The 14,084-nt window shown below is 28.8% G+C and overlaps 3 protein-coding genes across 3 annotated transcripts; all 3 read right to left on the minus strand.

Annotated features, from left to right (window-relative positions):
- Window positions 1–5,321: 5,321 nt before the first annotated feature.
- LOC129916029 (uncharacterized) lies at window positions 5,322–6,244 on the minus strand. The gene is made up of 2 exons (XM_055995791.1): window positions 6,030–6,244; window positions 5,322–5,952 (listed from the first exon to the last, which is right to left on the minus strand). Exons 1-2 carry the CDS (start codon window positions 6,063–6,065, stop codon window positions 5,581–5,583), a joined length of 408 nt encoding a protein of 135 aa, XP_055851766.1. The 5' UTR covers window positions 6,066–6,244; the 3' UTR covers window positions 5,322–5,580.
- A 121-nt stretch (window positions 6,245–6,365) lies between these two features.
- Window positions 6,366–7,042, minus strand: LOC129916028 (general odorant-binding protein 99a-like). Its single transcript, XM_055995790.1, has 2 exons — window positions 6,931–7,042; window positions 6,366–6,874 (listed from the first exon to the last, which is right to left on the minus strand). Exons 1-2 carry the CDS (start codon window positions 6,964–6,966, stop codon window positions 6,440–6,442), a joined length of 471 nt encoding a protein of 156 aa, XP_055851765.1. The 5' UTR covers window positions 6,967–7,042; the 3' UTR covers window positions 6,366–6,439.
- A 6,270-nt stretch (window positions 7,043–13,312) lies between these two features.
- LOC129914825 (general odorant-binding protein 99a-like) lies at window positions 13,313–13,815 on the minus strand. The gene is made up of 2 exons (XM_055994241.1): window positions 13,780–13,815; window positions 13,313–13,726 (listed from the first exon to the last, which is right to left on the minus strand). Exons 1-2 carry the CDS (start codon window positions 13,813–13,815, stop codon window positions 13,313–13,315), a joined length of 450 nt encoding a protein of 149 aa, XP_055850216.1.
- Between the last annotated feature and the right edge of the window lie 269 nt (window positions 13,816–14,084).

Below are 14,084 nucleotides of genomic sequence, written 5' to 3' on the forward strand. Positions count from 1 at the left end.
AAAAAATATTTTTTTGGAAGGTTACTAACGGTACCTGCCATAGAACCGTTTTTTTTGGTTTGAAAATATCTCCTACAAGACTAACTCGATTTCAACGAAATTTTTTATACAAAAGCGTTTAATTAACCGTAATATTGAAAAGTTAGAAAATTTTCAAAAAATACATTTTTGGATTTTTAAAAAATATTTCAAATTTTTTTTTTTTTGAAAAATCAATTTTTTGAAAACGAGTATTTGAAATGTTTCGAAATTTTGTTTTTAATTGTTAATTAATTTTTTCCTCAAAATGAGATACCAACTTTTTTTTTTTAATGTAAGAAAATTTTTATATATCTATAAAAAATTAATTTTTAAAAAAACGGCTCTAACGATTTTCAAGTTTTTTTTTTTTTCTCAAAATTCCTTTTCATACAAGAAATCAGATGGCATACTTCGTTTCGTTATCAAAACCTTTAAAAACTGTATTTTATTAATTATTAAGAATAGGTTTTATTTACTTTTTTACATAATGAGAAATGGTTTAATTAAATCTAATTATAATTTTGCCCCCTTTTTTTTTATAAAAAGCTTTAAAATAAGATCTTGTTTTACCATAAGAGCAAGTACGTGAGACCCCAGTCGTGCATTTTATTTTTACATACATTGCGACAAAGTGATATATTTTATTGGGGCATGAAATTCCTATGACTTTTGTATGTAGATGAGAGAATTGAAAACTAAAAAAAAAATAACAGGCTCTCTACAGTATTGCCAGAGCCGGCTATTTATCGCCAAACAGGCTCCTTGAACTTTTAACTCGCTCCTAAAAATTTTGATTTTTGATTTATCGGATTTTGGCTATTTTCAAGTTTGAACTTGGCGATTTCAGGCTCCTTTATAATCAAAGCATTTTACAGCAAAAATTCACCAAAAAATGTGAACAGACAACTAATTTGCATACATTTTCATTTAAAATTTAATTTTACTCCTGTAAATGAGTATGAAAACCAGAATATATCAACAAAATGAAAAAAAATAATTATAATTGAAGTCTGATAAGCAAAAGCTATCTATTTGAAAATTAAAAACAAAAATTAAAATCTCATTCCACAAAAATGTTTGCGTTTTTTTGGACCATTTTTGAAAGCGGCTATTTTTGGCTCCAAGATTATTTTTCATAATCGGCTCCTGCCTCTAAAATATTCTGGCAACACTGGCCTCTCATAGTACCTGTAGATATAGGCTTCCTTGTGGAAGATACAGGAAGATTATTTTTCTTTTTCAAAGCGTATTAGAAAAGCTTAATTCTGGGTTAGGTATAGGGACACCATCACCACTGATTGCGTAGGGTTGGGGTCGAAATACTGTATTCAAAATACTGTGTAACTCAAAGTACCTACTTTATTTCAAAATTCTGTATGCACAAAATACCTACTGTATGACCAAAATAATGCAATGCGAAATTCTGTATTTGAAAACTCTGGTTGGTCAAAATTCTGCATTACAAAATTTCAATTAAAAATTCTGTTTTCAAAATTCTGTATTCTGAAATCCTGTAAAAAGACTGAAAAATCGTTTTTTACATCATCAAAAACGATTTTTCAGCCTTTTTACAGCATTTTAAAATACAGAACTTTAAAAGAATTTTTTTTTCAAGAACTGTATCAAAACGAGTATATCAATTTTACTGCAACCAAATGATACTAAACCGTTCTTCGCTTAATCAATTGCAGTGCAAATAGATATACATAAATATTGTTGAACAAAATTCGAATGTAATAATGAAAACCCTGTTTGCCTAAAATCGATATTTTCAGAGTTCGCTTAATCAAAACCAGATCATTCGTATTGCTCCTCATATATTTCATACTTAGTTTTTTGCCTCTCCTGAAATATTGAATTTTCTAATACCTACTTCTAGAACTACAGCGATGGTACAGTATTTTACTCATATACAGTATTTTCAGTAACAGGATTCTGAATTTACAGTATTTTGAAATAAAGAATTTCAATCATACTTTATTATGATCATACAGTATCGTACAGAACAATTCAGAATTTTGATCATGTAGAATTTTGAAAATACAGTAATACGACCCGCTCCCATTTGTATAGCTAGCCCTTATATAATAATATTCAAGCATATTCAAGGGATTCGAGCATGTCCCGAACTTTTTTTTTTTTATTTTTTAAAATTCTTTCCATTTTTAAGGATAGTGCTTTACCAAATCAATAACAAACATTTTGAGGAACTTTAAGAAATAAACATTAATCTGAATATGTCCCGAGCGGGAGCGGGTCATAATTCTGCACTGCTTGTCAAAATTCTGTATACGACAAAATTCTGTGGGGCCAAAATACTGTAAGACCATAATTCTGTATATTATTATACTGTAAATACAAAATTCTGTATGTCAAAATACTGTATGAACAAAATACTGACTTGCAAAATTCTGTTTTGTAAAATTCTGTACTGCAAAATTATGTATTTTCAATACAGTGTTTTTCAAGAAAGGACCCCGCACATTTTGTATGGGAAGTGGCCCACGGTGAAATTGTCTAAAATTTTAGTATGTTGCTCTTGAAGCCCCTGATCAAAAGTCGATATTGGCAGAAAGTCGAAAAATGGACAGTTTTAACGATAACGGGTTTTTTCCGATAACTATCTCAAACCTTTTATAAGGTATAGTAACCCATTGTGTTTTGCGCTATTTTTTAGTGGAATCCATAGGTTTTTAGGGTCGCTGAAATCGAACCCGAAGTCCGTTTGAGGCTGTAACATTTTTTCAGGTTATCTTGAAAACCTGACATGATGGGGCAAAACGGACTTCAGATTCGGTTTCAGTGACCCTAAAAATAAAAACCTTTGGATTCCACTAAAAAAATAGCGCAAAACACAATATAGTGAGTTACTATCCCTTATAAATGGTTTGAGATTGTCATCCATCATATTGCTGCCACAAATGCATAAATGCGTAAAAAACCTAAGATTTTACAGTGAAAATATTTTATAGGCTTTTTTTGCACTTTGGTACCAACAACATCCTAGCAACTGTAGATTTGATATAAACTTTTACCATTCTGCAATTTCCTTTGGACGCGCATATTTTTAAAAAAGTTGGCCACCTACGTTCCTATAGATTTTTTTATACCCTATGTGTTTCAAATTTTTCATAAAATATTTTTTTTTTTACATTTTGCATCGAAAAACGAATTTCAATATTTTTTCAAAGAAAAAGTGCAACAGCTATACAAATTTTTAAGTTCTAATGGTTTTAGTCAATTATTGTACAAAATTATAAAAAAAGAGGTTGTCTGTAAAGCTGGTTTACGGACGATGATTTTACGTGATAACGTCGTAGGAAAACAGGTTGTGTGCTTTTAAAATGAGCCATTTGAAGCGTTTATTTATTTCAAACAATCATAATTTACAAGAAAAAGCTAAAAAAAATACCTTTTTTCTTTTCTCATTATATTAATTTTTTTATTTTAAAAACTCACAAAAAAAATTATACCATTAAAAAGCCAAATATTTCTTCTAAATAATAAAACCATTTTTAAATTTTTACAATGAGCAAAAAGTATTAAAATAATTTATTGAAAAAATAATTTCTTATGAAAAAAATGAAAAAATCACTTCACACAACAACTCATTTTTTTGATACAACAACCTATAGTAAATTTTATAACACTTGTAAGCCTATTGCTTCAGCTCAATATATATATATATATATAGATCATGCCTATTAGACATCTACAAAGAGAGCTAGAATTTTTTGAACTCGATCAAATTTCATTAAAAAAAGCAAAAAAAAACATGTAAATTTATCTTCTCACGCTATTAAATCCATTTTTTTTTCAACAATCTTTACAAATTTTTACACCATCTAAAAGCTTATTGTCTTAGCTAAAAATATATATATAGATCAAGTCTATGAGACATCTACAAAAAGAGCTAGAATTTTTTAAACTCGATGAAATTTCATCAAAAAAAGCAAAAAAAACATTTATTTTTATGTTCTCATGCTATTAAATGAATTTTTTCCCTTAAAACCTATAAAAAATTTTATACCATGTGAAAGCTTATTGTTTCACCTTTCAAATGACGTATCAATCTCATTTCAAAGATGCCTACAAGAGAAGTTAGAATTTTTTAAAGTCAACCATGTGGAATTTCCAGACTGAGATTACGGTACTTCCCACACTGGTGGCTGTTCATGGCGCAACAGATCTCCAGCGTTATGTGTGATATACCAAATGAAAGGTAGTTGTATCAGAATGCTCATAAATGTTTAATCAAATTTCTATCTGCTTTTGGTAAAAAGTTATAACCTGTTGAATTCTAAAATTTTATTTTACCGTTATCTCAAAATTGTGTTTACGAAAATGATTGAAATTTAGCACACATATAGTCGTGGTCATGGTCTTTCATTACTCCATATATAATATTCCTCTATCTATTAAAGAAAAAAAAAACGGTGAAAATGGGTTAAAAACGGCCAAAAAACCTGGTTTTTAAAAATTTATTTTTCTCCGTATTCAGTCAAAACTCTTTTAACGATTCCAATTTTTTACACATGTATGTATCAACCCTACATGTCCCATATAACTTGAGATTTTTTGAACGCTCCAAAAAAAAGCTAATAATCAAAAACTACTTAAAAATACCCCTAAAAAAGTAGGTATTTTTCAAAAATTCATATTTCGAAACGCAGAGTGTTGGAAAAAAATCCGTATTAGACACCTAATTTTTTTTCCTCCATCTTTCACCTGGCAACTTTAGAATTGTCAACAAAAATTTCGCCTACCCATAATCAACATTTTGTCATACCCACAACACCTGATCAACGTTCAAACAAAACGTTATAGCGGAGTTCCAGAATTTTTTAGAATTTTTTTTTAAATGCAGTTATCCATAAATCAGTCTCTTCTATCTATAGCAAAAAGAATCAACTCTCTACAACCACGCGTTTTCATCTTTCCGTTTTACCCCTGTTTACCCTATTAAATGACGGAATTTTTAAAAATCCTTCATTTGGATTAACTTTTAGGTTATTATCTTTCAAATAAGCTATAGGAGATTTTTGTATCTCTAATAATAGTTTATTTTTAATTTTTAATTGAAATTTTTGGCCGCACTGCAAAAGTGCGAGAGTGGAACGGGAGAAAATGGCGTCACTTTTTTGTGGTGGCTGCCATGGTTCATCGATTTATAAGACGTTATCACGTCAAAAAAGAAATTTATAAATTTAATTCATTCGTGGTTGTGGTTAACCGAAAACGAAAGATGATGAAATTTAAAATACAACGATAAATACTAGTTAAATAAAATACAATTTTCTTAAAAGATCAACAATTTCAAATTCTCAATGGCCTTTTCTTGGTGAGGTATTTGTTTTATTGTCCTTGTTAAATGCACTGGAAAAAATACAATTGTAATCACAAAAGTAAAATGTTGAATAAATTTGAATTATTATTAAAAGAAATATTTAAAAAATTAATATAAATTTTACCACTTCTGGCTTATAAATATTTCCTTCGTATTCGATTCCTTCATCATTTCTTCATTATTCCTGGTAAAAAGATGTCTTCTTCAAAGCTTCAAACAAATAATGTATTATCAATAAAACACTTAAAACAACGATATGCTCCATCAAAAGTTGTAGTTCCTTCGCTATTTTGATTGATACAGCTCTTTAGTCCTTCTTGCAATAATTTTGCATTATAATTTTCAATCTTTTTTGCAACATTTTCAAGACCAATCATAATTCGATGGACTAAGAATCCATCTGAATCGTTCCAAATTTCCAAACCTTTTAAATAACATAAAACATTTGCTAAAACTTCTTTAGGTGGATATTTATCGTTTTTGCTTTTTTCTATCAATTCATTCGGTACATTGAAACGGGTATTACAATCTTCTCGAATTTTAAGCCATTCATCTTGCGTTTTAAGGGTCCATTCAGCAGTGGTCTAAATTTAAAAAACACAGACGTACTAATATAGTTTTTTTTTTTTTTAATAAAGTAGTAGATGTAAATTAAACTTACAAGTGCTATTAAAGTTAAAATTATAAACGATTTCATTTTAAAGCTGCAGTTTATGTTAACTCTTCATCAAGTCGGATGAAATTGTAATAAAGCTATTATTGCAATTCATGAGGCTTAGACTTCAAAGTCCCTATACAATCAAAATGCTAAAAGGTTATCGACGTTTAATATTTTTGTTTGTTCGTTTAAGCTGAAAAAAGACAGAGAAAGAGCAGAACTGCAATATCTCAAGGTCAAGTGTGTTCAAGCATCAAGCGTATTACAAATATTTATGATCTTGTTTAATAGATAAGAGCATCAACTTGAACTTGAAAGTCAAACTATGTTTTGAAACAATTTCTTGAGTCTTGAGTAAATTTTTATTTATTTAATAAACAATTATTTTAGGTACCACAACACATTTTTTTAGACTATTCCTTCGAATCAACATAATCACTCGATTGTTCATCAAAAAATTTAGCTTCTCTTAAAACTTTGAAAAATTTCTCATTATCCTTGAAACACTTGAAACAACGATATGCCCATTCTAATGGAGTACTTCCTTCACTATTGTTATCAGCACAACTCTCAAGAGTATCACGTAAGAACTTTTTATTGATATTTTGTCTTGTTGCAACTGTGTTCATGGAAATCATCAGTCTATCAACTGAAAATCCTTTAGCATCATTCCAAACTTCTGAATCACGTAAGACACAAAGAGCTACTTCGAATACTTCTTTGGGTGGGTATTTTTCAACTTTGGCCTTTTCAATAAGCTCCTCAGATACTTTGTAGCGTTGATCACATGCCCGGTGAATTTGACTCCATTCGTCCATTGTTTTTCGTTTCCATTCTTCTGTTGATGCCTGTTATTATTGAAATATTAGAAGAAAGTTAGTTGAAAAAAATCGGTTTAACTTACAAATGCAACTAATGCTAAAATTATATAAATTTTCATTTTTAAGTTTTATAATTTTTCGAATGGTTCGAGCTCTAACACAGTCTGATGCACAATGAAGTATATATATTTTTTTTTTCATTTGTAGACAAAACAAATTATTTTAGTATCATAAAACCTAAAAGGTTATCATTTGGTTTTAGTTTTGTTTTACGAATTATAAAAACATTTTTGTTTATAAAACAGTTTCAAAGCTCAAGTAGATTGTGTTTGTTTTTTTTTTTTTTTTTTGTGATTTTCACACTATTCCAATTCTGCGTTTTAATGTTTGTTGTGATTAAAAGGTATAATAGGTAATTGCATTGATATACTCTATTCTATGTTATAGATGTACAATTCAGGGCTCAGAATTATTGACTTCTTGTATAATGTTCCAAGGCACTTTCTAGATAGTTGGAGTTTTTCAAATTATCAGAATCATGAAAACTGATTTACAAAATTAACTGGAGCTCTTCAAGATTCTGAAAACAATTTAAAAATCGCACGATCTTTTTCATTCTTATTTAACTTATTATTGGTAAAAGTGAGATTTTATTTCACATTCAGCTTGAACTTAAACCACACTATTTTTTTTGAATCTAAGGAAGATTTATTAGATAATTCAAAGCGGAACAAGTTCTCAGAGACTTATTTTCCTGCACCACTGTTGTATAGGTGACAGATTACAACAACTTCAACTGTTCAAACATGGGAAATAAGTCCCAGGGAGCTCAGAAAACGTACACTTAGGAAAAAAAAAAACTTGAAATCAACGAAAATAACATTGATTCAACTATTTTCGAGTCATATTTTCTCAAGTGGGCCACAAACTTCTCGAATTTGATATTTTTTTTGCATACATTGGAAAATTTATATGTTAAAAAATACTCCAAAGTATTTTTGAAAAATTTCAATTTTGTTAAAAGTTATAAACAAATGAAATTTTGTACCTACGTCTTTTTGTCTAAATGACCGTTTCTCAGTGTAATGAAAAAATATAAATAAATGAAATTTGGCACACATATTACAAATTGTACACACAATAATTTATTAAAAAAAATTAAAAAAACAACAAATTGTTTATAAATAATTGATTTTGTTCTGGGGTATGTAGGTAAACAATTTTTCTTAAATTAGATTCGAAATTTTATAAGCTTTCATTATGTGAAAGAAAAATTTAGTGAAAAACATAAGAAAAAAAGTTATGGACGTTTAAACTTTGCAAAATATAATTTTTTTTTATAATGGTACGATTAAATTGTGTGAAACTAAAAATATACGCGGACTAAAACCTATTACGTTTTGTAGAGCTTGTTACACCGATTACAAAAAAGTATTTAAAAATTAAAAAAATTTTTCAACTTTAAAAAAACCTTAATAAATTAAAAACTCTTGGGTGAATATGCTTTACAAACTTGCTATCTCACTGTTGGAAATAAGGGTGGTAAAATGCAACAAAAGAAGTCCGACAAAAATGAAAAAATTTCTTACCTTATTTCAATTTTAATTTAAAGATGTTTTATGTTAGTTTATTCAACACTAAATCAACGTTGAACATATTACATTTTACGTTGCGTTTTTCCCCCAGTGTATAAGGTTTTTTTTTTCAGCCAAAACCTTTTTCAGTTCTCTGGTAGGAAACTGGCTCAGTACAGCGCTCGATAAAGAAGCTTATGAATTAATACAAATTATAAACTTTCACGTTTACGAGTAGGTAAACTTAATTATATTTTCACATTTAAATCACCATTCATTCGAAAAATCTGGCTTCTTTAATAACTTTAAACAATTTCTCGTTACCTTTAAAACAATTAAAACAACGATATGCCCAATCTAATGGTGTAGTTCCTTCATAATTCTTATTATTATCAACACAACTCTCAAGGCTATCACACTGAGGGAAAAAATAAATTGAAGTTGAAACGTCGTTGTTTCAAAGTTGAACTACTTTGATCAGAGCCGGTTTTAGGGGGGGGCAGCCTGGGCCGTCGCCCAGGGGCGCCGCAGGCGCCCCGAACTTTTACAAAAGTTATATAAATAACGAAGTCTTTCCAATCGATGTTTTATTTGTTTTTACATTCACAAAGGCGCCCGAATTTTTTTCTATTTTACATTTTCAACGGCGCTCGTATTGTTTGTCCTAAACTTTTTGAAGAATGAATGCGCCCCCCAATTTTGGGTTAATTTATTTGGCTTCCGGAAGGACAATGGTGTCCAAAATCTTCGTTCATCTTTGAAGAACAAGGCGCCCCAATTTCTTTTGAAAGACTAAAGCAATCCTAATATTCCTCCTACCAATTTAATTTTTGCAAAGGTGCCCCTATAATAATGAATAAGGAAAGAGAAGGGAGACGGACAGAATCCCGAAATTAAAAATCCAGAAAGCCCAAAATCCAGAAAACCCTAAATTCCGAAAACACAAAATCCCGAAAACCCACAATCCCAAAATCCCGAAAACCCAAAATCCAGAAATGCCAAAAATTGACAGCTTCTCCATTTCTCATAAAAACTACGTTTGTGTGTGAGAATAAAAAAAATAGGTCTATTCGTTGTTCCCCCCTCCAGGGCACTCTAAGTCATTTCAATTAACTGTGAAAAAAATCAGAGTTTCTCGGGATTTCATTTTACATCGAACACCTCAGAGCTTTAGTTTCATCAGCGAACATCGAACACAGAGGAAATAACTCTGGTTGAAAAAGGAGCTACAAAAAACGCTTGACAACGAATTCGGAGCGACCCAGAGTGCCCTAGAGCTCACAACGAACAAACCTTATACTTATAAAGGTATGTTGTTTTCGATTGGCCGTCCGGCAGCGCCTGGAATCATTAGGAAGCGTGCTGCAAGTTTTTTATTCTCCTAGTGAAAAAACAAAAACAAAATATTTGATTTTTCACCAATACAGATATTAAATTTTAGAATTGGGTGGAAGCGATTCAAAGTTTTTTATTGGATTTCAGAATGAGTGAATCATTGAGTGATTCCAATCGAAAACGACATTAATGTACCTAGGTGAAAAAGTTTTTGAAAAAATATTGTTCAAATAAAACCAACTGTACCTAATCTTTAAATGTGTTTAAACAAAAAAGTCAGAGATAAAGGTAGTCTTGTCAATTGAGCCTAAATGAAATGAATAATTAATTTTTTTGTTTAAGTTAACCTTTTTAAGTTAATACACTGCACATTTTTAATAAATGCATTAACAAGTATATGAGAGGTAAGACATAATCTGCTATTGCTTTTTTTCGTGATTTTAAAAAATTGTTTTTAGATGAATTTTTTTTTTAGGTAGGAATTTTTTTTTAGGTAGTACTTAAACCGGCACTGACTTTGATTTATGTGACTTTAAGATACGAAACCATCAAAAATTAACCTATTTTTCACGTTGATTTTAAAATGTCCATCTTCAACGCAAAATCATTCTGAATAATAGTTAAATCAATGTGGTGTTGATTGATTTCACATTGTTTTATGGTGGCTTTTCAATCAGTGCACGTATGAACTTTTTGCTAACATTTTCTTCAGCAGCAGCTTTTTAAAGGGCAATCATAAATTTATCGATTAAAAATCCCTCAGTATCACTCCAAATATGTACATCACGTAACATACAGAGAATAGCTTGAAACATTTCTTTAGGTGGATAATTTATTATCAATTTTAGACTTCTCAAGATCTTCTGGTAATATTGGATAGCGTTCAGAACATGATTGCATAATTTTATCCCATTCTTCAAATGTTTTTAGTTTCCATTCTGCTGACGATGTCTATTTTTTACTTGCGATATAGGTACTATAGGGCAAGTTTAGGATTCGTAAAAAAAATCGAACTTGAGATAACAATTTTACATGACATTACGATGATGGAGAATGCCAAAAAAGTGGTTTTTTCGGCAATTCTGTCTGTCTGTCTGTGTGTCTGTCTCTATCTGGAGCTGCACCCTAAACGAGTGAAGTGATTTTCTTCAAACTTGGTAGTTAGCAGTTTTTGGTGATTCCCTAGAGGGGAAATTGAAATTTTTTTTTATGACCAAAACTAACGGTACCTGCCATATAACGGAAATAGAAAGTTATTTTTTTTTCAAAAACGGCTCTAACGATTTTGATTAAAATTTTTGTGTGTAGTACTACACATAAGAGCCAACTTTTTAAATAAAAAAAATATTTTTTGTACCGTTATTAACGGTACCTGTCATAGAACGGTTTTTTTCGTTTCTGAATATCTCGTACAACATTAACCCGATTCAAATGAAAATTTTTATACAAAAGTGTGTAAGTAAAGATAATATTTAAATTTTAGAAAATTTTCAAAAAACGCATTTTTGGATTTTTAAAAAATATTTCAAAATTTTTTTTTGAAAAATCAATTTTTTGAAAACGGATCAATGAAAAATTTTGAAATTTAGTTTTTATGTGTAAATTAATTATTTCTTCAAAATGGCATACCAACTTTTTTTTGAAAAATGTTAAAAAATTTTTATATATAAAAATTTATTTTTTTAAAAAACGGCTCCTACAATTTTCGAAAAATTTTTTCTAAAAATACCTTTTTATACAAGAAATAAAATGGCATATTTGTTTTTTTTTTTTTAAGATAATTTAAAACGGAGTTTAATTATTTATAAAAACAGATTTAATTTTTTTATACTACTTATGAAATTTCTTCAAAATATCAAATTTTAAATTTCTTGAATAAATAGCTTTAACATTATAGTTACTTTAAGCATAAGAGCAAGTACGTGCGACCCCAGTCGTGCAATTTATTTGGTATAAATTAATCAATTTATTATTATTTTTTTTAAAGAAAATATTTAACTTACAAGTGCAACTAATGTTAAAATTATATAAATTCTCATCTTGCAATTGTTTATATTTTGTTTAGTGGTTCGAAGTCTAACAGTTTCTGAAACAAAATAAAAATATTTGTCTTCATTTTTAAAAACAGAATTCTGTACTTCTATCACTATCAAAAATGTTAAAAGGTTATCGTTTAAAGTCTTGTTTGCAGGTGAGATAAGAATTAAAAATATTTTGTATTGAAACAATTTGGGATTCCCTGCATAGATTGCAAAAGAAAAGTACAGTTTTCTTCGTTATAAAAACAGTTCGTTTATTGGCGTCATAGTCATAGAATTCAAATTATACTTTTCCAATAAACTGACCTTCTGAACCTTCTGCTCATTTTGAATATTTTTTAATTTTATTTTGTTTTTTAAATTTTTTGCTTTATAATTTTTTTTGGAAGTTTAAAATTCGATATCTCAAAAACTTCAAACGTTAGAGTAATTCTAATACTAGATTCAAATTTAAAAGGCTAAAGTCCATTAGAAAAGTATAATTTGAATTCTATGACTTGAAATACTAGCCAATACTACTGTCATTTCTGGAAAAATCCATTTTAAAAAATGTTTGTTTTTGTTTTTTTTTTTTTTCAATTTTTCTCAATATTTTCTAAAATAAAAATGTATTTCTTCTACATAACATATTCTTGTATATAAGGTTTTAATATAAAATGTCGCATCCCAAATTTTAAACAGCAAATACTTTTTCGGTAATCTCTTTGATTGAAAAATAGGCTATTTTTTTTCAAATTAAATTCGTAAAAAATCCAAAAACTAATATTTTGCTAAGAAACATCAAAAATGAAGAAACCACATAAAAATGTACGTTTACAATAAGTTTTGTTAAAATGCAACAATTTTTATAACAGATAGAACTAAAAAACAAAAAGTTGTATTTTTGCATTTTTCTCACTAATTTTGAGGTTATATAAAAGAATGACTTGAAGTTGTAGTCCATATTGTTATCTACAACTTTTGTATTTGACTTTTTTCGATAGAATGTCTACTTTCCACACAAAAACACGATTTTTGACACATCCACCCCCTTTCCCCAAATTTTTTTGTGGACAATTTATTTTTCTCTTTTCATATACTATTTATCCTTAACTTTCCCACCACTCTCATATACTGGTAATTTTTTTTTTTTTTTTTTTCAAAAATTATTGGCACTTGTCTAAATGTACCCAGCGTAAACTAAAATTAGCCATAACTTTTAATATAAGATTGTACAAAACTCCGCTTTGGTTGTACAAAACTGTACAAAACTTGCACAAAACTTTTTTATACTTTTTTTTTAATTTTGCGATAGGTCTGGGCTGAAGAAATGCACGTCAATTTTTCACTTCAAGTGTTCCAGATTCAAGGGAAACACTTTGTCAATAAATAGCTCGAAAAAAATTAATTTTTATTTCAAATTTGGCCTTAATTTAATATATTAACAATTTTTGAAAATTAAACTCAATTACCTATATTAAATAAAATCACAACACTAATAAGCTGTTTCAGTTTTCAACGAATCGAAAGTCAGTATTCTATTGTTCCGGTTCCTCGTAATATTTCCCTTTTCCCAAATTCGTATACAAATTTCCATTATCTCTAAAACACTTATAACCACGATAGGCCCAATCGATTGGATTACTTCCTTCACTATTGTTATCAATGCATTTCATAAAGATATCAATTTGTGAGTCTTTATCAATATTTTCTTCAGCTGGAATACTTTTAATTAAAGTTATCATTCCATCTACGTTATATCCCTTAGAATCGTTCCAAAGTTCTGCACCACGCATGTAACATAGATTTTTTTCAAATTGTTCCTTAGGTAAATATTTAGCAATTTTAGCCTTTTCTTTAATTTCTGGTGATACTTTGTGCTGTTCCTCGCATTTAACTTCAACTTCTTGCCATTCTTTATAAGTTTTAGGCTTCCATTTTGTTGCTGATGCCTATAAAAATGAATATAAGTAAAAAAAACATTCAGAATTTTAATTTTACTTACAAGTGCAACTAATGCCAAAATTATAAAAAATTTCATTGGGGAGGAATTTTGTTTCTATTTAATTGTTTAAGACCCAAAACAATCTGATGTGGAATGCAGACTATAGTAGAATTTATAGCCGCTGAATGATTAATTTTCACTATGAAAAGGTTAAAAGGTTATCATATTTATCAAGATTTTTTTTCTAGCAGCTGTTGTAGTGAATATGAATACAAAAATTGTTTGTGTTAGAAAAATTGTGTTTGTTTATTTTTGTTGAGTTTTGTTTGTCTATTAATTTATTAACATTGACCACAAAATAATTA

Source organism: Episyrphus balteatus, chromosome 3, assembly GCF_945859705.1.
Source record: "Episyrphus balteatus chromosome 3, idEpiBalt1.1, whole genome shotgun sequence".
Classification (NCBI taxonomy): Eukaryota; Metazoa; Arthropoda; class Insecta; order Diptera; family Syrphidae; genus Episyrphus; species Episyrphus balteatus.